This window comes from Parasteatoda tepidariorum, chromosome 10 (genome assembly GCF_982258835.1).
Source record: "Parasteatoda tepidariorum strain Cologne lab strain chromosome 10, Ptep-v5.0, whole genome shotgun sequence".
Taxonomy (NCBI): domain Eukaryota; kingdom Metazoa; phylum Arthropoda; class Arachnida; order Araneae; family Theridiidae; genus Parasteatoda; species Parasteatoda tepidariorum.
Window position 1 is genome coordinate 50,472,463 of NC_141764.1, and position 27,299 is coordinate 50,499,761.

At 27.7% G+C, this 27,299-nt stretch overlaps 2 protein-coding genes across 3 annotated transcripts; both read left to right on the plus strand.

Moving 5' to 3' along the window:
• Window positions 1–57: 57 nt before the first annotated feature.
• Window positions 58–15,793, plus strand: LOC107455707 (uncharacterized). 2 transcript variants are annotated; one of them, XM_087153219.1, is made up of 10 exons: window positions 58–152; window positions 1,220–1,299; window positions 3,010–3,091; window positions 4,554–4,671; window positions 6,852–7,067; window positions 8,628–8,696; window positions 10,117–10,323; window positions 12,130–12,198; window positions 13,885–14,163; window positions 15,593–15,793. In XM_087153219.1, exons 2-10 carry the CDS (start codon window positions 1,230–1,232, stop codon window positions 15,731–15,733), a joined length of 1,251 nt encoding a protein of 416 aa, XP_087009345.1. In that variant the 5' UTR covers window positions 58–152; window positions 1,220–1,229; the 3' UTR covers window positions 15,734–15,793. The 2 variants fall into 2 exon arrangements, with proteins under 2 accessions (XP_087009345.1, XP_087009344.1); XM_087153218.1 differs by lacking the exon at window positions 58–152 and having other exon boundaries at window positions 1,122–1,299.
• Window positions 15,794–19,449: 3,656 nt separating this feature from the next.
• Window positions 19,450–27,197, plus strand: LOC139424842 (uncharacterized). Its single transcript, XM_071184706.2, has 6 exons — window positions 19,450–19,627; window positions 20,317–20,390; window positions 22,283–22,383; window positions 24,035–24,103; window positions 25,637–25,915; window positions 26,991–27,197. The coding sequence occupies exons 2-6, from the start codon at window positions 20,327–20,329 to the stop codon at window positions 27,129–27,131; spliced, it is 654 nt and encodes a 217-aa protein (XP_071040807.2). The 5' UTR covers window positions 19,450–19,627; window positions 20,317–20,326; the 3' UTR covers window positions 27,132–27,197.
• The last annotated feature ends 102 nt before the right edge of the window (window positions 27,198–27,299 follow it).

The window sequence follows — 27,299 nt, forward strand, 5'->3', positions numbered from 1 at the left end:
GTGGGAAACAAGCACATGTTTAGGAAAAATAAAATGTGTTTCATGATAACATTTATTGTTTAAAAAGCTTTTTTCTTTAACCCTTGAACTTCCTGCTTCTATAAAGCCGTTGTCTTTTATTATTTTTCTTTCTCATTTTGTTTTCTTTCCAGGTAATTGTTTCATTCAAAATTATTTTTAAATACGTAATAATCAACTTGTAATTAAAATTACTTTAATAATTAGTAAAAATATTTTATATATATATATATATATATATATATATATATATATATATATATATATATATATATATATATATATATATATATATATATATATATATATATATATATATATATATATATATATATATATATATATATATATATATATATATATATATATATATATATATATATATATATATATATATATATATATATATATATATATATATATATATATATATATATATATATATATATATATATATATATATATTATTTATAATATTATAATTTTTGAAATTCGATTACTCAAAAACTGTTCAATCGATTGCGCTTAAAGTTTGTATTTTTCCGTGTGAAATTAGATACTTTAAAGTTATGTAAGAAATTGTATACCTTACTATTCAAAATTTTTCAGACTATTATAAAATAAAATGAAAATAATAAATATTTACTAAAATTAATTTTTTGCATGACATTATATTTGGATAGATAAATTTTATAGCTGTGTGCAAATTCTTTTTAATTCGCTTAGAAAGTCTCCAGCTAGGACAAAATACGCAAAAAAAAAAGTTTCCCAGACTGAGGTCACTCCCTACATTTTGGGGTTAGAAATCTGAATTCCTCAAAAAAAAAAAAAATAAATAAATAATGCTTATTCGAAGAAATTTCTGTCTCTCATTTTGTAACTTAAAATATCGTCAGAACTAATTAATCAGCATAATTGAGGACACCCCTTCGAACCATTAAGAAGGAGTCTTAAAACGTGAAGGCCCGATGATTAGATCAAAAATTATTCAAGGTGTTAAGTTTTTTTTGGCATACTGTACGTCCTGAATGAATTTTTAAATATTTTATAGTGAATATTTTTTATAGTGATTGTCTCATTGTTTTTAGAGTGATTGCTATTAGTGATTGTTATTTTAAATGATAGTGAATAAATTACTAGTTATTACGATTCTACGAAAAAGTTCATTTTTACTTAAAGTTCAAGAATTTTATTTTTGTAGATCTACAAGAATGAAGTTGTTAGTTTTGCTCTTTCTTGTTGGTTGCGCAATCGCATCACCCATCTATGACATCCATGATGGTGAGATTGATTTAAGATTCTTAAATTGCTAATTTATTTTATAATATGTATTTATGTATTTTAAATATACTGCTAAACACCCAAATATCCGAAACGATTAATTAAAAAAAAGTTTTATTAGTAAAGAAAAATATATATGATTTTTTAATTCATAATGTTAAAAGCCTTTATTGGGTGGGATAGTCAGGTTGGCAGAGAACTGGATTCACGTTCCTGAGAACGGGAATTCGAATTCTTCCGACTAAAGACTCCCCGTGTAGTAAATGGCGACTGGTGCCAGTTAAATCTATCGCGTCACAAAGTCCTCGATGTTCCTATAACTAATTATACCTGTTGGGGTACTGAATTGGAGATTGATTGCTATCTGGTCCAGGATAAAATTACGATCGGTGGACGTATGAATGAATCCTCCTAATGAGCGGGTGTGACGAATAGGTGTGGCAAAAATTGAATTCTTGGCCATAGATGGCACCACTGGAAAAATAAGAACAATCGTTAACATCGCGTTAAAATTGGCCGAATTCTGGCCGAAAATAAAAAGAAAATTAATGTCATGTTTATATTTCCTATGTGAAAACACAAATTTCCCTTCCATTTTAGTCATTTAAACAGACACTCATGGTGCAATTTTAGAAAATATATGGATATAGTATCTACCCGTTTGTCCACCTCGAGCACAATTGCCTATTAAAAAAAATATTAGGTAAAATGTATTCAATTAAAAAATACCATGTGGAACGCTCTGCCGCCCAAAGCGAGGAATTTTAACTGCAGAGGTGTAATATGACATCACGAGGGACACTTTAATTTATGAGCTTGAAACGAGTTCTTTTTTCGAAATTCTAATTCGCTTAAACGTTATAACAATTTAAAATGTTTTTCTTTTCGTCAATTTTTTCTGACCTATTTTGCTATAAATAACGATTGTTAATCAATTGTTAGGGGACTATTTATTTCAATTCAAGATCTTTTTACAACCTCATGGGCGAGTTGATGTCGAAAGTGAAAAGAGCGATAGGTTAGATGTTGCCAAAAATATTAATATTTATGTTAAAATTTTTGAAGCTATAAAAAGCTTAAATATCGTTAATTTTTTGAACTTTTATAATGATATAAGGTTATCTCTAACGAGTAAAATTATTTCGCATTTATTTCTTCTTATTCTGTCAGCCATTCCGTATTCCTAATTTTTTCAAGTACTGTTTTTTATCATTCATACCTGGGTAATCATTCATTTTGTAAAGATTCCCATGTTAACGAAATGTTATTGCGTAAAACTTTAATAACTGTATAATTGATTTACAAAACATTCTTTTATCCTTTGGTAAATATCAATGAATCAATATTAAATGCTTAGCGATCACGAGGGTTGTTGAGCAGTACTATTAAGTAATTATCAAACCATATAAATAATGCATTTCAGCGAATCAATTTCTTAGCAGTATATTTCCCAACAAAGAAAAGAAAAAAGAAGTAAATTAATTTGAGCAAATTAAATTTGGTGGCAAATATTTAAAAAAAAAAACTCTTTTGCTAATGCTTAATTGATTATAAATCGAAATTACTTCATTATACTTAACACGAAGAAATTTAATAAACATTTTTCTATCAAATTTAGTCGTGCAATATTATTTGAAATGTTTTGCTTATTTTGTTTATTAAATACAACTATAAGTGAAAAAAAATTTAAATCTTATTTTTTATGAATAGTTTTGGAAGATGCTGCCGATGAAGTCTACCATGATTTCATGACTAGCCTAGATGATGCAGGAGCACAAGTCTTCGCTGATGAGTCAGTAATGCTTGAAATATTTACTATCTAATTAGACAAATTTCTAAGTGATTATAGGCGTCTGTGATTTTACTATCATTAGAACTGAAAGAACTAACTAAAGCACACATGCTTTAAAGCTGCCATGATTATCATCTTCGCTGCTCAGTACAATCAACACCTTGTAGAAGAGAGAAGGCCAAAGCAGGGATCAATTTAGTAGGAAATCTAATCAATCTAATAGGAAATCTGTCACTACGTTACTAAAAGATCAAATTTCTCGTTTATGGAAATCCATGCTGAGGCCTTCTCTCTTCTAGAAGGTCGTGATACAATACAAATAAATGAATGAAAAAAACTGAATCATCTAATAATAAAAAATAGAGTTAAAATACTTAAAAATGAATATAGAAAAAAAAACTAAATAAACGGTAAAGAAAATCGCATAATTGCAATATCGCACAAACTTCAAATTTAGAGGAAAGTTGTGATTTGTAGAACTGATGGTAAAATTGAATTATCAAAGGCTTCCATACAATACATGTGATAGGCTACCCAAAAATCTAAGTCTTTGGTAGAAAACATAATTTTTATAAAAGGTATATTGGTAGATCAGATGGAGCAACTGATGTATGGTACAATAATATAATACAATATACTATTGTAAATATAATACAATAAATCTTTTTAGTCTCAACTTTTATTTGATCATTTAATTTTAATTTAATTTTTCTTCTAATTTTTAACTATATTCTCGACTTCATTTTTCAGTATAATACTGTTTTTTGAAGATGCTGTTCAGTATAGTGTCAAAATGCACATGTTTTTTTAACTATAGTATTGCAGTATTTTTGAGAGTTTAACTGTTTTTTAAAAATCTTTTACAGATATTTCTGATCATTTTAGAATTCCATGGTCTTAATAAAATTTAAAACATGTTACACTGCTAAATTTACTAATGGCTTCCTCTGAGATCTTACGAATGCTTAAACATAGTATGACGAAATAAAACTGAACTATAATTTCGTGTGTTAAATCAATATTACTGAACGAAATTCTAATAAAGCAATATTAATGTTAATTGTAATAAAAATAAAGCCATATTACTGAATAATATTGTTGCCTGAACAAAAGTTCAGACAATTGTTTAGACTATAAGTGTAGATTTCTTTGTGCTGCAAAAAGTACTTATTATGCTAATAGAATTAAAAAATACATTTTTAATGTTTTTCTTGCTTAAAATGTTTTAGTGTCTACAATTGTAATTTCATGTTGAACAATTCTATAATCTAAGTAAAGTATTTTGGCACCAAAAATTTAATTAAAAAAAATTATGACGTTATTTTTGTAAAAGAATACATATTTTTTTTAAAAGTAAGATTGAAACATTTTTAAAATTTTCGTTGCCTTTAATATTGTTTTAAATTAAAATTTTAAATATATATTTTGGTTGCGTTTTTAGAAATTGATTATTTTTTTCCAGAAATGATATCAAGACTGAAGTTGGCCAAAAACTTAAAGATGCTCTATCAAAGGTTTTGGAAAGAATTAAGGATGCTGTCGATCAAGGCAAAGTTGTCGGAGAAGACCTCCAAAACAAAGTAAATTGATTTTTTCATTTAAAGACTAAAATATGTTTACAAATTTCTATCAATTTTTTTTTTCAAAGGAAAAGATCTTTATTGTTGGGAATTAGGATTTCTTAAGCACTACAAGCACTACATTTTTTATAATAAAATTAAGGTATCTGACTTGTTTCGATCCTAATTTTTTTAAATATTAATACATTTTTAAAAAAAACTAGTTTACGTTTTATTAAGGGTAAAAACTTATAAACCCAGCAAAAAATTGTCCTTAATTTATTCTTTTTTTAAAATGGGTAATTTGAGGTTAAAGTAAAGCATTTTTGCATATACGCTAAACACTGTTAAAAAAATCTCTATGAGTCGAAACGAAAAAAAAATTATTTTGAGAATTTCGTTTAGAAGGCTATTAACTATGTTTTGAACTATTATCTTAAAAGCAAGTGTATATACTACTGAGTTAGGGATCGATGAAGTTAAAAAAGCAAATTGTTAGAAATTTCATTTGCGAAAAAACATGCAGAAAAAATGAAACTTTTTTTTCTCTTAGTCTGTAGTTTAAAACATGTGCGCTATAATTAAAAGCACTCACGAAAAATTATAGACAATTATTTTACAAACAATATGAGATATCATGTTTAAGGTGGTGTAAAATGTGAGAAAAAAAACCCGGATTTTGAAATAAAAAGCATTTAAAAACTTAAAATCACTAGTCTATCAACTCTTTATGATTTACTTGTAAAAATTTGTTGAGATACGAATGCAACTACATTGTTGAAATTTGATGTGTTGAAATAGTCATTTTCAGTTATACACTTTTTTCCGATATTCCAATTTGTTTAAAAGTTATTGCGATTATAAGTATTTTTTTACGAATTTTTTCTCAATATTTTGCTTTACTTTAAGGTACCCAAATACCTTCGGTGATATTTAAGCATTTTTAACTATTCTTTTCAATTTAATTTATAAATTTTTTTATTAAAATATATTATTTATATTCAATTTTAAGCGTGTATTGTACACTAAAATATTGAAATAGATGTAAAAAAATAATGAAAAAAATGGGGTTTGAGGGAAATTCGTCAAAAAAGGCATGAAACTGACCTTTCTTAAAATGACTTAACTTCGATAAAATTTATTATTCTTTTCTTGTTCTTGCTCATAATAACTAAAATTGAGGAACAGACTACGCATAAGACATAATATCAATGTTTAGATATTTTAAAGCAAATATTGAAACCTACACTGGTGAAATAAATTAAGGGAATTTGCATATTTTATCGAATTTTATGAAAAGAACTGTCAAACTACTGCTTCTTGGCAAAAATTCGTTAGTGTACACGTGTGAGTCGGCGGAGTCAGTAGAGAAACATGCTGTATAAGTGAGTGTATGTTAAAACGCATTTCGTTCTCTAGCACACCTTGGCGAATTTCTTGGTGTTATATTGCAGCAATAGATTAAATTCAAATTGTAACAGTAAAAATGAGTAACCACCCACGATAAAATGATAGAATGAGGTGGTGAATTGTGGGGAGCCTTGAAGCAGGCCAATCATAGGTCCATATTTGCAGAGAGTTCAATTTAACAGCCAGCATCGTGTGTAACTTATAGAAGCAGTTCCAAACTCGACCAAGAGCCACGACAGCCAGAAAAGATCGCCATTTGTCCATTATAGCGAGGCGTAACAGAGGGGCTACAGCTTCTCAGCTTTCTTGTAACTTGTATGCAGCCACAGGAACCCGTGTATCGAGAGAGACTGTTTCCAAAGGACTTCATGACATAGGGGTTCATTGCAAGGATGGCGTTTTGATGGAACTAACCCGCATTAGCTTTACATGGAGAGGTAAAGCTCTGGAACTTACCCCGGTGATCTTAACGGCAAATGGAGTCTAACCTATGTTCAATCTACCCCTGAGGATATTTTACCTCAGCACTGTGGTCGGTGCGAGTCGGTAGCAGAATTCGAGGGGAACTCATTTGGAGGGGAACGCGGTATCCTCTGTGCCACCTCAGCTTATTAGTTTCACATTTAAATGTCCCTTTTCTATCTACGAGCTAATGTAATATCTCTTTCGTAACTTTAAAGTTGTGTTTCAACCAAAATAACCACTCTCAATGGAAATTTTGTCACGATTAAAACAAAAATACAAGTTTAATATATGTTATATTCATTAAATATGTTACTTATTATTATTAGCTGAAAGAGCTCAAAGAAAAATTGAAAGAAATGAAAATCGACATGGGTGATAAGGCCAGAGAATTAATGGACAAGCTCAGAGAGAAGACTAGAGACTTCATTAAGGATCTGTTAGATAAACTGGGAGTCAAAGGTAATAAAAGATCTGTTCAATATGCAGAGATTCAACAGATTGAATTCAACCTCAAGGATCTTTTCAGAAAGCTGAAGAAAGAGGTAAAATCAGATTTACCATAAGAGCGTTTGTTCTCAAGCGTAGATTATAATAAGTCATTTTATTTAACATGTTTTATTAGACATTTCTCGGATAAAATGGTTAAATAACAATTTGTTTAATTGTTTTTTTTTTTACTGTACTCAAACAAAATAGTCCAGTAACGGTAAATAAGATGGTATTCGAACTGGTAGCTAATTAAGCTCCTTGCTGCTGGGTACATTTCATAGCCGAGAGTACTAATCAGTTAATCACATGACCGACAGAACGGAAGTTCGAATCTCAGTATTGATGCCACAATACCTCCTCTTGATAAACCATAATCTAACTCCAATGACCATTATCTAAACGAATAGCTTGGCTACAATGTCTAGTTAAATTTCTTTTTTACGGTTTCTTATTTACATACTTTTTACCCCACGACAGACAGGGACGAAAGTGTTTCGGTCACGAAACTAACAAACCGTTAGCTTCGTCAGCGCGTGTGAAATTGCCTGCTTTTCGTCATTCACCTCTCTTAATTTAAAGGCAAACGTCTGCGCAGAATTGTTTCAATACGCATCCTATACTGAATGAACAGTAAATACAGTACAGAAAGTGAGAAAATATCTAAAACGGATAATGCTGCTGAAATTAAGTTATATAATCTACTGTATATACACGGTCGGACAAAGTAGCTGCTAGTATCGTGACATAAACACTATTATCTGTCTGTGGAACAAAAAGTCGTGATCATTTTGTATGTAGAACTGATTATGAGCTTAGATTAGCTTAGAAAATGAGGCAAAATATCTATTAATAGGTTGCCAAATAACAAACAAATTATGCCCAAATTTGACCTGGTGAACCATGGTGGAGTTTACTCACAGCAACTTCCATATTCTGGTGAATTCTGGGCTATTTTGTCATAGTTTTGTCAAACTAAACTGCTAAACACCAAACTAAAGAGCTGCTTTTACCTTTTGACGCAGATGGTATGTTGATAGTTCTCGAACGCCTTAATCTCTCATACTTTAATTTTTATCCTAAACAGTTCTTGAGTGTTATTTTTTTAAAAAAAATGCCCTTAAGTTTAAATATGTTTAAAAAAAACTTCGCTTCAAGGGGTTAAAATATTAAAATTTTGTCGAGGGTAATCAATATAATTAAATTGTTATAATGAGACTATTTTCCTACTGCGGTTAAACATTTTGATAAAAAAAAAATAAATAGAAAAATGATGCACTTTATGAAATTAGAGACATTTTGAGGATTTGGTGGGGGACCTTAATATATTTCGATATTCAAAATACTTTTTGCCAGCATTTCTTACTAATTCACAATTGAACACAACCACAAGTGAATTGATTTTATCAAAAAAGTAAAAATCGATAGACTCCACTTCATTATTCAGTTCATTATTTGTAACAATATTATATAATGTTACAAATTAATGCTTAATTGCTCAACTGAAAATTTCAAATTCATTTAATAAATTTGTATTTGTCATACAAATATTTTTAATTTCAGACATTTACGTCTGCCTATGTATATCTTTCTGTAATTTTCATAATTATTTTCAGCTCTTAGAAACCATTGATAAAGAAAAGGTTAAGGCCATGATTGAGAAGCTCTTTGGAAAAGGAAGTGACGTAAGTATTTTTTACTTACTTTTTATGATAAAATTGAATATCTTTTTAATATTTTTAATCTTACATGCAATATGTCATTAATTATTATAAGAAAAAAATAATTTTTTTTATTTCCTGATTTATAAACAAAGAAAAAAGGGTAATTGTAAGATAACATATGGGAAAATATTTTACATAAGAAAACTCAATGGTTCTTTTTGTTTAAAATAAAGAAATACTGTTATTCAGTTTTAAAATTTAACTATAACAATACATTAGGAGCATGCCTGGCAAGTTTTAAGAATGGGCGCCTATTTTTGAGCACTTGGAACATGTCGACTTTTATTATCATGTTCATATTTTTTTAAACCAATGAAGTTTTTAGTCAAGCATGTCTTTCTACGTTAATTTCTTGGAATTATTTATCTAACTATTGTTTATCGAAATGTCAGAACCATAATTTTAGCACTATATTATGTAAATTTAAAAAGAATGAAATCAAAAAAAGTACATAACGGTAAGTAAATACAAATGCAAAAAATAATAAAATAATAATTTAAGAGAGTAATTGTAATAATCCATTGTAACTGCTTTGTATTTTTTTTCTGATTTCTCTCATAATAAAGACAGAGATTAATAGTGATCAGTAAAACAATATTTAAATAATAACAAATTTAATCGATAGCATGGTTTTAGCAATGTATTAAAATTACCTTCAGTTATGTTGATGATTGCTTTGACAATTGAAACAGAAAATAATTTTAGTTAAACAATATTTTAACAATAATAAATTGAACAGATAAAATGATTCTAGAATTGCATTGAAATTGCTTAGTTATTCTACTGATCCTTCCGCCCATGAAAACAGAAAATAACTCATAAAATACGACCTTTACACATACATTTGCACTTTTGAAAATAATTGGCGTTGTATTTTGATGTAAAACAAAGAAAACACCTAATTCATTTTGCTGGATTTATATTGCCATCGGAGTTGATTTGAACAAACAAATTTAATTGTGCGAAATTTACTAATTAGACAAAATCATGAAGAGTAGTTTTATATATTTCCTAAAAATTTATTTTAAGCAGATATATTCTAAACTCCAAAATACCACTTATAGTCCGCAATGAGTCAAATCAACTCCTCTTAGTACTTAGCACGGTTCTGATAAAATAACAGTAATGAATGGTAATTTCTGATAAAAAAAAAACCCAGAAATCTTGTTATTGACACCAAAATATACGGTTTTCAATACGAATTTTTACGAATTTAAACAACTAAACGGTTTTCGGTGTTCCAATAGATCCAGAAACACGGTAAATTTCACCATATTGTAAGTTGTTATTTGTAGTATGCATTATAGATGATAATAAGATTTAAATAGATAATACAAGAAAATTATATCAAGTTAATTATAAAATGTGATAAAATTTTTAGATGACTAAAGCCTTGGAAGATCTCATTAACAAAAAAGGATCAGAATACAAACAAAAATTGTTAGACTTGATTGACCGATTCTTGGGAAAAGATGGCCAATTTGCTGAGCAACACTCCCTCGGAGACAGCAGAAGATCTGTTCAAGATGCAGAGATTCAACAGATTGAATTTAACCTCAAGGATCTTTTCAGAAAGCTGAAGAAAGAGGTAAAATCAGATTTAACATAAGAGCGCTTATTATAATAAGCGTAGATTATAATAAGTCATTTTATTTAACATGTTTTATTAGAAATTTCTTAGATAAAATGGCTAAATAACAATTTGCTCAATAGTTTTTTTTTACTATACTCAAACAAAATAGTACAGTAACGGTAAATAAGATGGTATTCGAATTGATAGTTAATGAAGCTTTGCAGCTGGGTACATTCTATAGCAGAGAGAACTGATCTGTCAATCTCATGAGCGACAGAACGGAAGTTCGAATCTCAGTATTGATGCCACAATACCACCTCTTGATAAACCATAATCTAACTCCAATGTCCATTATCTAAACGAATAGCCTGATTCCAATGTCTAGTTAAATTTCCTTTTTACGGTTTTGGAACCATACTAGCTGTAAATGGTTAAAAAAAAACTTATAGTTTCTTATTAATTGCTTTTTATCCATATTAGTTGTACATGGTTTTTAAAACCGTAAAGGTAAGAAATGTTCTTTACCGCAAACTTTACGATTAATTGGATGGACAGATGGCTGCCGGTTTTTTTACCATAATTTTAGAATGAAAATTCTGTGCTAGAAATAAATATCAATTTTTAGAACATGAAAGTGTTCCGTAATGTTCAATCTTAATTTATTTGCAAGACTGTAAAAAAACTTAAATAAAAAACCATGTTTAATGGAGTTTATAAATATTATATTAAGGGTGGACACCATTTAAAAAACGTAATAGTTTTTAAAAAGGTTTAAATTTATTGAAAAACATAGTTTTTCAAAATTTAGTTGAACACATTTATATTTACCACTGTATAAGTGTTTCGAAATCATTTTGACAATGCACGCCGTGACTGCACTGATAGAAAAAATATGGTTAAACCTATATAATAAAATTTATGGTATTTCTGGCTCGTATTACCCATTAGACTCGATAATGTTTACAAAAGCGCGTTAATAATGATTTCAATAAAATCAACATTAAAAAGTGTTTTGATTGTATTATATGTTATAAAATTTGAAAAATGGGGTAAGTTGAAATGGGCGTATAAAGTCATAGTGACTTTTCGCTCCACAGACAGGGACAAAAGTGTTTCGGTCACGAAACTAACAAAGCGTTAGCTTCGTCAGAGCGTGTGAAATTGCCAGCTTTTCGTCATTCACCTCTTTTAATTTAAAGCAAACGGCTGCACATAATTGTTTCCATACGCAACTTATACTGAATGAACAGTAAATACAGTACAGAAAGTGAGAAAATATCGAAAACGGATAAAGCTATTGAAATTAAGTTACATAATCTACTGTACATACACGCTCTGACAAAATAGTTGTTAGTTTCGTGACATAAGCACTATTATCTGTCTGTGGAACAAGAAGTCGTGATCATTTTATATGTAGAACTGATTATGACCTTAGATTAGCTTAAAAAATGAGGCAAAATATCTAGTAATAGGTTGCTAGATAATAAACAAATTTGACCAGGTGGACTCTATGGTGGAATTTAACCCCAGCAACTTCCATGTTCTGGTGAATTCTGGGCTATTTTGCCATAGTTTTGGCAAACTAAACAAAGAACTGCTTTAACCCTGTGACGCAGATGGTATGTTGATTGTTCTCGAACACCTTAATCTTTCATACTTCAATGAACATTATTATATAATGTTACAAATTGATGCGTAATTGCTCAATTAAAAATTTCGAATTCATTTAATAAATTTGTTTTTGTCATACAAATATTTTTAATTTCTGACATTTGCGTCTGCCTATGTATATCCTTATGCAATTTTCATAATTATTTTCAGCTCTTAGAAACCATTGATAAAGAAAAAGTTAAGGCCATGATTGAGAAGCTCTTTGGAAAAGGAAGTGACGTAAGTATTTTTTATTTACTTTTTATGATAAAATTAAATATCTTTTCAATATTTTTAATCTTCCATGCAATATGCCATCAATTATTATACGAAAGAAAATAATATTTTTATTTCTTGATTTATAAACAAAGAAGAAAAAGTAATTGTAAGATAACATATGGGAAAATATTTTACATAAGAAAACTCAATGGTTCTTTTTGCTTAAAATACAGAAATATTTTCATTCCGTTTTAAAATTTAAATATAACATTACTTTAGGAGCACACCTGGCAAGTTTTAAGAATTTTTGAGCACTTGAAGCAAGTCGACTTTTATTATCATCTTCATATTTTTTTAAACCAATAAAGTTTTTAGTCTTTCTGTGTTATTTTCTTGGAATTATTTATCTAACTATTGTTTATCGAAATGCTGAGAACCATAATTTTAGCACTGTATTATGTAAAATTAAAACTTCATGACAAATGAAACAGAAAATAGTACATTACGGTAAATAAATACAGATGCAAAAAATAATAAAATAATATTTTAAGAGAGCAATTGTAATAATCCATTGTAACTGCTTTGCATTTTTTTGCTGATTTCTCTGATAATCAACACAGAGATTTATAGTGATTAGTAGAACAATAATCTAGCAAAATTTAATAAAACAATACTTAAATAATAAGGAATTTAATCGATAGCATAATTTTAGCAATGTATTAAATTTACCTTCAGTTATGTTGATGATTGTTTTGACAATTGAAACAGAAAATAATTTCAGTTAGACAATATTTTAACAATAATAAATTAAACAGATAAAATAATTCTAGAATTGCATTGGAATTTCTCAGTTATACTACTGATCCTTCATTCCATGAAAACAGAAAATAACTCATAAAGTACGATCTTTACGCATAAATTTGTACTTCTGAAAATAATTGGAGTTGTATTTTGATGTAAAACAAAGAAAACACCTAATTCATTTTGCTGGATTTATATTGCCATCAGAGTTGATTTGAACAAACAAATTTAATTGTGCGAAATTTACTAATTAGTCAAAATCATGAAGGGTAGTTTTATATATTTCCTAAAAAAATGTTTTAAGCATATATATATTCTGAACTTCAGAATACCAATTATGGTTCACAACGTGTCAAGTCAACTCCTCTTAGTACTTAGCACGGTTCTGATAAATTAACAGTAATAAATGGTAATTTCTGATAAAAAAAAAACCCCAGAAATCTTGTTACTGACACCAAAATATACGGTTTTCAAATCATTCATTTGTAAATTGTTCTGTTCAGATGGAAACGGTTTAACAGAAAATCTTATTTTCAAAAATTTACTTCTTACTACCAAACATTTAGTGCAAAATACAAAACTGAAAAGTGAATTTAAACAAATAAACGGTTTTGGCATGTTCTATGGTTTAATGATAAAATTATCTAATTTTACTACGCATGCAAAATTTTATCACACGTTCATCAAAAAGCCATATTTTATTGGTAAATTTACCAAAACCATTAGCAAAGCGCTGCAGTAAAAAATCGTGGTTTTCGGTGTTCCCATAGATCCAGAAACACGGTAAATTTCACCATATTGTAAGTTGCTATTTGTAGTATGCTTTATAGATGATAATAAGATTTAAATAGAAAATAAAAAAAAAAATTATGTCAAGTTAATTATAAAATGTGATAAAATTTTTAGATGACTAAAGCCTTGGAAGATCTCATTAACAAAAAAGGATCAGAATACAAACAAAAATTGTTAGACTTGATTGACCGATTCTTGGGAAAAGATGGCCAATTTGCTGAGCAACACTCCCTCGGAGACTACTGGCAGAAAATCAAGGATTACTTCAAGGACCTTAAAATTGACCTCCAAGAAAAGTACATGAAATTCGGTGAATGGATAAAAAAATACGCCAAAGAAACACTTGACAAAGGAAAAGGAAAAATGGACAACATTAAGCAAATTGCAAACGAGGTATTATGATTAATATAATATTTATATGATTTTACAAATTTAAAGCTTTTAAAATAGTTGTTCTTGCATGATTTGACGATTTGTTTTCCTAGTCTTAAAATACAGGCAAAAATTTTAACTGAGTTAATCAATATTATAAAATTTTTAGCTCAAAATTATTCAAATTACACAAATAGTAAAAGCTTTGGACCTTTTTTTAATTAAAGTTCTGAATGAAAGTGTTAATGAGTTCTGAATGAAAGTGAAAGTTAATCTAGAAAAGTTTAATCACGAACTTTTAAGGAAATATTGATTCATATGTTACATAGTGAGGCTCTTATGCATCATCATGCACTATTGTATGTTCCCGAATTACTCACGAAATGAATATTTTGAGTAAAACTTTTAATATTTCTCATTTCTGTTAGAAATTAAGAATGTAGTAAGCATTATTTAATAAATAACAACTAAATATAAAATAATTCTAAAAGAAGGAAAGACAATCTTATACATTTATAAATGCCGACAGGGTGGCTGAGCGGCTAGCGTACCTGACTGCGAAAACATGGCTGCGGGTCAGAAATCACACTCAGGCAATGAATGTTTCTCTCTATGTATTGCCCCCTGTTATGTGATGTGGGATATTATAACCGTCATTGAAAAGCAGACCCAATTTTTTGGGATTATGACTACTTATGTTCAACTCCGTAGCCTTGTAATTTTGAACCCAATCCAGAAGACAAGGGAACTACTGGATCAAGTATTGGGAGAAATTTGCCATCTTGGAGGACTTTTTCATGGAACTAACCCGCATTTTAGTTAAATGGTAAGGAAAACCACACAACCTCCCACAGTTAGCCTGACGGCGAGAGGACTCTAACCTATTATCCGTCTACCTCTGAGGATATTTTGCTTCAGTACTGTGGTCGGGGCAAGCCGGATGTGGAATTCATATCGACCAGCCATCGCTGGATTCCGAACCGGGTTTGCCTCATTGGAAGGCGAACGCTCTATCCCCTGAGCCTTCTCGGCTCCTGTGATGTGTGATTGTGGCTTACCCATGAACGGGAATCTGTGGCAGTGTGGCGTGGGTATTTCTGTTCGCTATCGTGACATAGGCTCACAAGGGCAATCTTAAATGAGGAACCGGCATCTTTCGAAGCGAAGAGCAAATAGTTCAGTGCCTGCCGTTAAAAAAACCTTTTTAGGTATAAACTTAGTACTTACACATTTTTGTTACTCAAAATACAAATGAAAGGGTGAGTCTAAGAATAAAATTGGCAAGATATATAAAATTCGGAAAATTATTCATTTCTTTTAATTCGTAATTGTAAATCAAATAAAAACTGTCAATGTTTAATTAATCATAAAGTTTAATGAACTTAATAAATGGTCGTTGTATATAATTATGTCTAAAATTCTAATTTTTTTAACTGTGTTTCTGTTTCAGTTCCTTAAGCACACTAAGGATGTCAGCAAGGAAGTTGCTGTTGAAGCTTTGGAGTTCTTGAGACCTTACCAAGAGGATTTAGGCAGCTTGTACGATCAAGTTAAGGAGACAGTTAAAGACATCCTTAAAAGGAAAGAGTAAACACCACAAAAGCTGTAAATTAAATATTTGAAATAAATATTTTTTATTTATTTAAGCTTACATATCTGCTTTATTCATTGTCTTCTACCATATCACATTAACTTTATTACTTATAATTTTTTTATAGTTTAAGTAATTTTATTCTGAAAGATAATTGAGCATTCATAATATTTTTTAAATAAATAAATTTAATTTTTTAAACTCTTTGACTGAATAATTAATGAACAAAAGTCTTTTAAATGCACACCACAGTGTGTATTATGATACCGTAGGTTGAAAATGTTTAATTCCAAATAGTTGCTTACTTGAAAAGTTTAATATAATAGCGTACTTAGGTAAATGGATTTCAATTTGTATGAAAGGAGAAAAAAAAACTTGTGCAGTTGGAGTTCAAAATAAACTTGGGGTTATGAAATAATAATGCAATATAATTTGTATATAATTTTTTGTTGTTGATCACTTGCATGAATATTTGTAAGTAAGCAAAAAGCTGGCATAAATACCCTCTGGTCTTCAAAAAAATAAAGGATAATCCATTTTCTGTGTCTCATTTGAAAATGAATGAACATAGAAGGAACGAATTCTTAAAATTGCACTAAATAGAAAAATTCTAAAAAAGACATGACTTAGAGATTTGCAAGTATTCATGCATGGGCATAATTTACAATATAACAAGCACACTAGGTAGAAGAGTGCATTCTTAGGGAAAATAGTACATCATAATTTTATGTGGATAATTGTTACAAAAAGATTACAAAAATAGGTTCTTGTAAAGTTCCATACTTCAATGCAAAGGTAGCATCGCTATTCCATGCTTCAAAATTAATAACTCCATGCTTCGTAATGGAAAGCCATAAATAAACATGGAGTGACCCTGTTCCAGTTCATGTAATGACCATTGTAGAAGACTTATAGCAGTGACCTGTCTATTAAAGTAGTCTCAAACCATCCCTATCAGATTCATATCTGGTGATATAGCTGGTTAATTTGTCTGGTGAAAGTATCTCTATTTTTTAAAAAACTCCTGAACATAATGAGGCATGCGTGGCCACGGCTATTTTAAAATGAAATCTGATAAATAAGAACAGAATCCGCAAAAAATTAAAGATATAGCCTCAAAAAGCTTCTACTTCAAAAAGTACGCTTAACTCCCTTTTTTAAAAAAAAAAAAAAAAAAAGAAGGAGATTGTGTAGTCTTCCAGCATAATATATTCGTTGACCATTAAACTTTCGCTTCCATGATAGCCTACTTCCTTGAATTTGTAAGACAAATAGGGAGGATGATACTTATGGACTGAAAGAGTCGTGAATCATCTACCTATTCTCTACAGTGTCTGTTAATTTGGACAAGGAAAATTGGTTTTCCATAGTTTTAAATATTATAAAAAGCCACTAAAACACTATTAACTTTTTACTTATGTCAATATCAATAAATTAGATGAAAAGTGCAAAAATTCGACTTTCAATTACAGTATCTTTATTTGAACTTAGATTCAGATAGGGATTTTTAAATGACTTTAAATATACTAAACAGTTAAAAGTAGCATCTCCTGTTAATAACTGAAAATTAATTGAGGTGGCCCAACGAAAGAGACAGCCAAACGATAGCAATCTTCATCTAACTGTATCATATTATATAAATTTTCAATTTCGTTTTGGAAGGGTTTTATAAAAAAAACTGATAAAATGTTGGTTTGGATTGCTTCATTTACCAACATTTTGCATCGAAATATAAACTGGCGGAAGCTGATTTTAATTACGTATGATATAAGCAAACTAATAACTTCATCAAGAAAAACCTGCTCTGATATGCATTTTTGAACCCTCATAATAAATAACTTGCGATTTTCTTAATAGTGACAGTCACATATTAAAATGTATCATCGAGAATTATTTGAACAAAAACTAAAAAGAAACTTCTAAAGTAGTTTCATTTATCATGTTAGTACTTTGAACTACTAGCTAGTTAATATAGTAGTTACATGGATAGTAAATAAATTATTGGAACTACTTGCTATTTACATAAATTTACTAGTTACATGCTCTGTAAATAAATTATTAGGATCAATTGCTAGTTTATATAGATTATATACTAGTTACATATTCAGTGAATAAATTACTTGAACTACTTGCTAGTTTACATAGATTACATACAAGTTACATAATTAGTAAATTATTTTTATCTTAATTATTGAATTGAAAGAAGCAGCAACAAAGAAATGTTTTTACTGATACACATTTGAATTGTGCGAGTATTTAAAATACTTTTTCCGAAGAAAAGAATATTGATTTCATTTCGTTTCCGAACAAAAAAACTTAAAAGTAAATATTTTTCGAGATTGGACTATATTAGAGAACTTTTCCTTGCAAAATTTTTTCAATATGATAACACGAAATCTGCTAATCGTAACTCTAAGCTCATATAAACATGTTGCTTAAAAATAAGTTTTATAATTAAAATCTAATGAAAATTTATTCAACTCATTTTATTTCTTAGAAACTTTAAGAATTATATTTATTATTAGAAATGTAGTGTGATTATTTTCTCGATAATATAACATTCTTTTTAACTTCGAAAACGAACAATATTAGTTTATTTTTACTATTAAACAAGTTAAAAACATCGGATTGACTTTATTTTAAATTAATTCCTTCTATATTAAAAATATTATTTTCATGTAATAATATTAATAATAACCAATCTCCAGTCGTTATAATCTGGAGAATATATATATATATATATATATATATATATATATATATATATATATATATATATATATATATATATATATATATATATATATATATATATATATATATATATATATATATATATATATATATATATATATATATATATATATATATTCTTTATATATATATATTATATATTTAATTTTATTAAAATTGTGAAACAAATTCTAATAAATTATAATTTATTCAAATTTCGAGTAGTAATAAATATTTCGCTATCACTATACCTCCAAAATTTTAATGAACTACTGATTAATTCAAAACATAAGATGAAGTTTGTGTTTGGTGAATTTTTAAAACGTACAGTAACATAGGTTATTCAAGAATAACCTATGTTAAATCTCAAAAAAGAAATTCAAACTGGAAAATCTTGAATTTTTTTATCTCTGTACTTATTTATAAATATTTTTAACATAATTTTTATAAAACGTAACATAACATAGGTTATTAAAAAATAAACGATTATAGGCACATCTAAAATTATTCAAACTATTTTTATAATTTTTTTCAAAAAATTATTTTTATTTATTATGTATTATCCTATTGAAAATAAATATTTAATATTAACACTAAAATCTTTCGCATTTTAATTTTTAAAATATATTCAAAAAAAGAAAAAAATTAAAAATCGATTCTTAGCAGCTACAAATATTTATAATCTGATTCTTTAGCCGAATTTCAGTAAGAATAATTAGTATTCTAAAATGGTACAATTCTTTTTAATATTTCCTATTATAAGCCGATTTAGTATTATGTAAAACCTATTACATTCCTTATCTTCTGTTAAAAAAAATACATTTCCATTTACAATTTTAAAATTATTATGTAAACAGCATTTATTTCATAATGAAATATGTTCCAGAAACTGTGTAATAAGCTTCTTCCCAATAAAGAACGTTTATTTGTTATCATGCAAGTTCTGCGTTCATTTTTATACTTGAAAATCAGAAGGTTTGTCCGCCTTTGTGAGAATCAAACATATGCTTTGGATTAGGAAAATGTGTTATCATGATAACATTTATGCTGCATAATTATTTGATAAGAATTTAAAGTTTCAACCCTTGAACCCAAGGTGTCTCTATAAAATCATTCTACTTTAATATTTCTTCCTGAATTTGCACTCTGAGAATTTTCCAGGTAAATATATTTCTTTTATAACTAGTGCATAGTATACGGAAATGTATTGATTTACCAATACATTCATAAATTTGACTAAAGTTGTACAATAATTTTTAAAGTAAAATAATTTTTATTTCTAATATTAATACATTGATTAAAAATGTTTTTTATGTGTCCTTTATTACCCTTAGTTACAATAAAATAAGAAAAGGAAACAATTATTATCAAAAAAAATAATAAATTTTTGCATCTGATATAAAAAAAATTCATAATCATAGAAGAACTTTATTTTCTTGTTTAATTTGATCTGAAGTTACTTTTGAAAGACTTAAGTTAAATTAGTAGACATAAAAATATCTTATTACGATGCAATTTAACTACATTTTCTAAGCATTCCATAATCAATTTTAACTGTTTTGGTAATGTAGTTTGAAAACATAATATTGCGATACGAATCTTATACATAATAAATATTTTTTATTTTATACCTAGATGGAATAATGGCTTTTAATTTCTGGGATTTATTTCGATCTGAAATAGTTTTTGGTTTTTTCATTTTATAAGAAAGTTACGTTTGAAAAAACATAATTTTAATAATTAGATATCAAAACATCTAAAATGTTTTATGAATATTTCTTGCATTTATATAGAAATACATTTATGTAGAAATACATTTTTAACATGTGATTAAAAGGATATTTTTACAGGTCTGCAATAATGAAGGTGTTAGTACTTCTCTTCCTCGCTGCATGCGCAGCTGCATCCCCTCTCTTCCAAGAAGGTAAATATAACTTAAGAGAGAATTATTAATTATCAAATTGCGTTTAGAATAATGACAAATTTAAATATTAAGACATTCTGTCATTCAAAATAGATACAAAAATTGATTGATATTTTTTAGAACTGTTGTTGCTATCTTAAAATGCCTCAAGTGTTATTGATTATTGCTGCATTCATTAATGAATCTAATCTACTTTTACCCTGCATTTATTACAATGTTAAACACTTTTTTATCAACTGAAAAATTTTATCATTTGTAACATCAGTATTGAATGAGCGAGTGCTTGGCAGTCAAGTTAAGTATTTTTGATTGCTGCATACATAAATGAAAATAATCTACCTTTAACCTACATTAATTACAATATTAAATTTTTTTTATCAACTGAAAAATGTTATCATTTGAAACACAAGTATTTAATGAGCGAATGTTTGGCAGTCAAATTAAGTATTTTTGATTGCTGCATACATAAATGAAAATAATCTACCTTTGACCTACATTAATCACAATATAAAATTTTTTTTTAATCAACTGAAAAATTTTATCATTTGTAACACAAGTATTTAATGAGCGAATGCTTGGCAGTCAAATTAAGTATTTTTGATTGCTGCATACATAAATGAAAATAATCTACCTTTAACCTACATTAATTACAATATTAAAATTTTTTATAATCAACTGAAAAATGTTATCATTTGTAACACAAGTATTTAATGAGCGAATGAGTATTTAATGAATCAATATCAAATTAAGTATTTTTGATTGCTGTATACATAAATGAAAATAATCTACCTTTAACCTACATTAATTACAATATTAAACATTTTTTTAATCAACTGAAAAATGTTATCATTTGTAACACAAGTATTTAATGCGCATGTGATTGTCAATCATATTGAAAATTTAATTAAACTTTAAGTTGTTTAAAAAATAATGTATTTTTTTTACAATTAGTATATAGTATTATTAGTATGTGCATATTTTTACAATTTCTTGAAATATTTCTTTCCATATTTTCCGATTGTATTTTTAAACTTAGTAGTCATTATATTATAGTGACCGTTAAAATTTTACCCGGAACATTAAATCAGTTCGAGAAATGCAAACCGTGTAAACAATAAACATTTAAATTTCATGGTTTTCTTAACGACAATCATTTAAAAAAACGCCGAATTTTATTATTAAATTAGTTAATGATAAGAATAAAAGTACTTGAAACTTATGATAAATGCTTCGAAATACCGATTAAATGTTTACAAATACCGAAAGAATTCATAAAAATATGAAACAATGCATGAAAATAAAGAAAACAATTAAAATATACCAAAAATGCATATGTAAGATGAAGTAAATTCATAAAACACTCCAAATTCATTAATTTAGAATACATGTTCGAAACACATTAAATATATGCAATTTCGTATAAAATTCGAATCATTATTTTGAATAGAAAGACCTACATAAAAGGAATCCATAACCATGAATCCATTTGAATCCATAACTATGCTATGTTTATTAAAGCGAATTCTTAACAATAAATTTATATCATGCATAGTGTCAAATTTTCTCTATGAATCTTTCATAGGCTTTGGAAAATAATTAAATTAACTGGCAGTTCTGAACTTTGAGATAAAATTGTTTATTTTTTTTGGTAAAACCTGATTTTTAACAAAACTATGATGCTTTAAAATTTACTACTACAAATATTAAATTATGTGTATAGACAATTAATGCAAATGGTTTAAGATTCGGATAACATTAAATTTTTATGGTTATTATTTTAATTATTCTGTTTTACTGTAAGACTGTGATAATAATAATAAATAAAATACTAAGAATACTGCAACTTCAAGGTATATCTAGGACAACTTTAATGGAATACAATATATTTGCAGATGAGTTTGCACTGCAAGACGAAAAGATCTTTGTTGAAGAAGCAGAGATCCAACAACTTGAATTCAACCTCAAGGATCTTTTCAGAAAGCTGAAGAAAGAGGTACAATAAAACATTTTCAGTTATAAAAATAGATATCCCCTAAAAGTTTTTCGAGAATCGAGTTTTAATTTTTTTCCATTTGATTGAAGTTGACCATATATATAGGTAAAAATATCGAAAACAAAAAATTCCGGACAAAATTAAGATATAAAGTAGTAGTTAATATTAACGTCAGCAATTAACGTGACGATAATGTTATACTGCTGATTGTTGCTAAAAATGAATTTGAAATATAGTTTATAATAAGATTTAAAAAATCAAATTTGAATATACTGCGAAAAATTCCAGATCAAATTACGGTATAAAGTACCTGCTCTTTAGGCTCATCATCAGTAAAATAGCAGTAATTTTTGCAGCAGTATTTATTTAATTTTAGTGATTCAGTGATTTTACGGTAATTATTACTGCAAAAATTACAGCATATCAGATTTTTTGTTCTATAACATGTTCCAGTAAAAATGGATTATATTGTAAAAAACATACCGACATTCTGAGTGCCTATACATTTTATCGTAATTTGATCTAGAATTTTTTACGGTGTAATAATATTGAGCATTAGAACATTAATGGAAAAACTTTAAGACTACTTACATTCAAAAGAAAAGAAAAAATAAAAACTTAAAAAAAGAATAAAATTACATATTGGTACTTAAGCAATTGAATAAACTTTAAGTTGTGCTTTAAAAGTTTATCGCAAGTTATTTTTTGCTTATTTCAGCTTACGTAATTTTCAGTTCTAAGAACTTCTGAATTACAATACTGTGCTTTCATTGCTTATAATGGACAATCATATTAGGTATAGCAACTATAGCTTAGGTACCCAAGATACTTATAAGTTTAACCCCCAATCATCTCGAAAACCTATAAAAAGTAAAAAGTAAACTATAATAGTAAATCGGAATAAATGTAAAATTTTAATAATGATTTATGTTTGACTAATAATTAATAAAATTGTTGTATTTAAGTATAACAAACAACATTAAGTGTAGAGATAAAAAGAATTAACTAGAAAAACAATTAGAACAGAGAGGGAACAGCTTGTTGTACCCTTTGCTTTGCCGTGAGTATAAATAGATTATTTAGAATGAATTTCTTATAAAAGCACGCGTTTTTTTACCTGAACTATGCATGTAGAAAAAAAAATCTGGTAATGTTATTTCCCGTAAAATAAAATTTTTCTGGCTAATAAAACTAAAATATACGGAATTTAAACCATTCATTCGCTAATTTCCCCGCTTATATTGTAATTTCTTACTGGAAATTATGGTTTTCAACATAGTTCTTATTACCACACATTTAGTAAAAAATAAAAAACAGAAAAGCAAATGTAACCAAATAAAAGGTTTTTATACTATGCTCTAAGTTATCAAGATACAATTACCAAGATAGAATTTAATTAGAATTAGATAAATTTAGCACATTTGCATTATATTTTCTCACACATTATAAAACCGTTTTTTATTGATAATTTTACCAAAGTCATTACAAAGGCCCTTAGGTAAAAATAACCGAGCTTTTTAGAGTTCATATAGAGCCAAAAACATGGTAAATTTTATAATATTTTGGTAATTTTTACCATACTTTTTTCTCAGTGTATGAAACAGTTATATGAGTGACAGAGTATTTCAATGTTTTCTCTTTTTTGATTCAGCTTTTGAAGGGAATTGACAAAGAGGCTTTGAAGGCCAAGATTGAGAAAATTTTTGGAAAAGGAAGTGAAGTAAGTATTTCGTACTTTCCCCCTTATTTAAAATCGTTTGTCACTATATATTATTATGCATATATGTAAAATTGTAATAAAATTTTACACTTACACTTTTGTAAAAATATCTTGCAGTTAATAATTTTTGTCTCTTAAATACCGCCAAAAAGTTTAAAGAATTATCAGCATTGTGCACAATATTTTAAACACACATTGACAAAGTATGATTTTCATATACTGAACAGAGTTTTGCAGTATTCTATAAGCACAATCATCATCTTTTTGGAATTTGGAATGCCACAGCTGGTTTATTTTGAAAATTGTGTAATATTGCGCTTAAGAATAATTCTAAAAAATTTTAGGTATTACATCAATAGTGATAGACACAAATGTGAAAATATATTTTAATTAGGAGAAAAATCAAATCTATGGAATTTTTATAATAAACCAAAAAGAATAACTAATTAGGGAGCTAACAATTATTTATAAATTTGCTAGATTTTGTGATGCGTTAAAAAACGGTACTTAATTAGAATTTAAAACAATACATGTTTAATCATGCGCTTTTGCAATTATATCATTTACTTTATGTGGTAGAAATATTGTGGATATTATTCAGCCAAAGTTGGCAACGCTTAACAAATATGTAGGTGCACCAAATGTATTATTGTAATAATTTATAATTATGTTTTACCCTACTCATACTACAATGACTGCTTTTAGTTAGAAACTAACAAGTATATACGTTTTTCATTTTTAAAGCTATCCAGCTATTGTAAACATTTTTAGCCATAACATGTTCTAAAGTCAGATAGTATAAGAAAAGACATTATTTTAAACGTTAGATTATTAAACGCTCATATTTTTTCGCTGTATTTTATTTTAGAAAAAAAATGCTGCATAATATATAATTAAATGTTGAAATATGAAATAAATTTCAATTGCAAAATGTAAACACATTGGAATTAATATCGCAGTTATTTTTCTAGTTTAAATTCAAATTTTGCATATCTTTACGTCGTAGTTTGATTTCACACTTACAAAAAAAAAAAGATTTATATTTTTTTTGTCTTGATTTTTTATTAAAAATATACTTAGTGATTCAGACATCAAATAAAGTTCTTTATTTTTATCTTTCTTACGAATGTAATTTTAATAATCTGTGCAAAAAAACGCAATTAAATTTCTAAAAAGTGCTGCCTAATTCCTCACCATTTATAGGGGATTAGTTACAACAAAAATTTAAAGTTTCAAATTCAAAATCCAGTTTAGTTATATTTAGCGCTTTTTAGAAGTTATTGAAATATTTAATTGCTATATTTCTAGACAGAACATGCAGGGAAGAATCACAAAACGGCGAGAGAGGGTAATCGAAGTGAGACCAAATAAACTGGTCACGGACGAAAGCTGATTAAGAATAAATAATATTATGATTACAAAAAATAAACGACGTTGTTATTTAATTCAAGAAAATTATTTATCTGCATAGAGTAAAGTTTAAAATAATGTAATAATGTTTATTGATGTAATAATTTGCTGTCATTTTTGTAGATGACCAATGCTTTGGAAGAGCTCATTAACAAAAAAGGAGCAGAATACAAACAGAAATTGTTGGACTTGATTGACCGATTCTTGGGAAAAGAAGAGCAATTTGCTGAGCAACACTCCCTCGGAGAGTACTGGCAAAAGATCAAGGATTACTTCAAGGATCTTAAAATTGACCTCCAAGAAAAGTACCTGAAGTTCGGAGAATGGGTAAAGAAATTCGCCAAAGAAACTCTTGACAAAGGAAAGGGCAAAATGGACAACATCAAGCAAATCGCCAATGAGGTATTTCAATTTTTTTTAAAATAATAATTTTGATTATGGCCGCTTGTATTACAATTGCTGTTCTATTCTCTTTATTTTTTGCTATGAAATGTACAAATTAGTTTTTAAAATTAAATAGAAATATTGGAATTTCGTCCGCTGTCAAAGTAAAGTGACTGGAATCTGACTGTTAACCTTTTCTAATAAAACAAATTTCTCGATAAAACTTATCAAGTCATTGGCAAAAATTAAAACTAAATATTGTGGTTGAACAAATACTCTCAAAAACTGAAGCAACAATTATAAGTTAAATTAAACTTCCATCAAACTAACATAATTCTAAATAGCGTCAACAATGTTGCCATCATGCAATTCACACGAAAAAGAAACTAAAATGCATATAAACTAGGCATAAGTTTTTTTAGGAAACACAGGATTTTTTAATTGCGTATAATCAAGGGCATATAACTGTCTTATAGTTGAATGCTAAGTCCGTGGCTAATTACAGACTCTAGTTGTCTTCTGGGTTATTCATCCTTACAGGGTTGTTCTCTTTCTTTAAATATAGGTTTAAGAAATTAGTTCAGATCGTTATTTTCAAAATAGGAAAAAGCAAAACGTGTTGCATAACTTTTCCTCAAGGATTATAACCTCAGCACAAAATTCCTCTTCTTAGAAGTTTAGAATATACTTCAATCTTGTTCGTATTATTTTCTTCTAAGCAGGAAAAAGATCTTTTTTAAAACAAGTTTTGAAATTCAAAACTAATTGAATAAATTAGTTTATTTGTTGTCGTAAGCTAATATAAAACTCAGGCTTTTTGCACTTGTAGATGTTTTTTTTTTGCAAAGCGCCAGATAGAGTGACGAAGACGGTTTGCAAAAGCTGGATATTTCAATTAGCTTATAAAATTTCATTATATAACTGGCGTTAAACAACCGACCTAATTCTGAGTTTACAACTATCAATATTCAACTCCATAGCCTTGTAATTTTGAAAACCCAGAAGACAAGTGATCTCTTGTATCAGGCATTTTGACAAAAATAGCAAATTTTATTTGCTGATTTAAATTGATTGCATCTTTTTTTAATTTCAGTTCCTTAAGCACACCAAGGACGTCAGCAAAGAAGTTGCTGTTGAAGCTTTGGAGTTCTTGAGACCCTACAAGGAGGATTTGGGCAGCTTGTACGATCAAGTTAAGGAGACAGTCAAGGATATCCTCAAGAGAAAAGATTAATTGCAACAGCATGCTGTACTTAGTAGAATTTTAGAAATAAATTTTCTTTTCTTTTTTTCTTCAAAATTCATTTATTGTTAATCATTTCAAAATTTAAATATTAGAAATTAGTTTTCAAGTTCTTGTAGTTTTTAGTCAGGTAGAATACGATTTTATGATCTAGAAAAA

What these genes read in the sequence shown, in the direction of transcription:
- LOC107455707 (XM_087153218.1), top strand. Translation starts at nt 1,137, where the DNA reads ATGATAGTGAATAAATTACTAGTTATTACGATTCTACGAAAAAGTTCA. An exon ending in TCAGAAAGCTGAAGAAAGAG is followed by an intron (nt 7,068 to 8,627) that starts GTAAAATCAGAT and finishes AATTATTTTCAG; the next exon opens with CTCTTAGAAACCATTGATAA. An exon ending in TCTTTGGAAAAGGAAGTGAC is followed by an intron (nt 12,199 to 13,884) that starts GTAAGTATTTTT and finishes TAAAATTTTTAG; the next exon opens with ATGACTAAAGCCTTGGAAGA.
- LOC139424842 (XM_071184706.2), top strand. Translation starts at nt 20,327, where the DNA reads ATGAAGGTGTTAGTACTTCTCTTCCTCGCTGCATGCGCAGCTGCATCC. An exon ending in ATCCCCTCTCTTCCAAGAAG is followed by an intron (nt 20,391 to 22,282) that starts GTAAATATAACT and finishes ATATATTTGCAG; the next exon opens with ATGAGTTTGCACTGCAAGAC. An exon ending in TCAGAAAGCTGAAGAAAGAG is followed by an intron (nt 22,384 to 24,034) that starts GTACAATAAAAC and finishes TTTTTGATTCAG; the next exon opens with CTTTTGAAGGGAATTGACAA.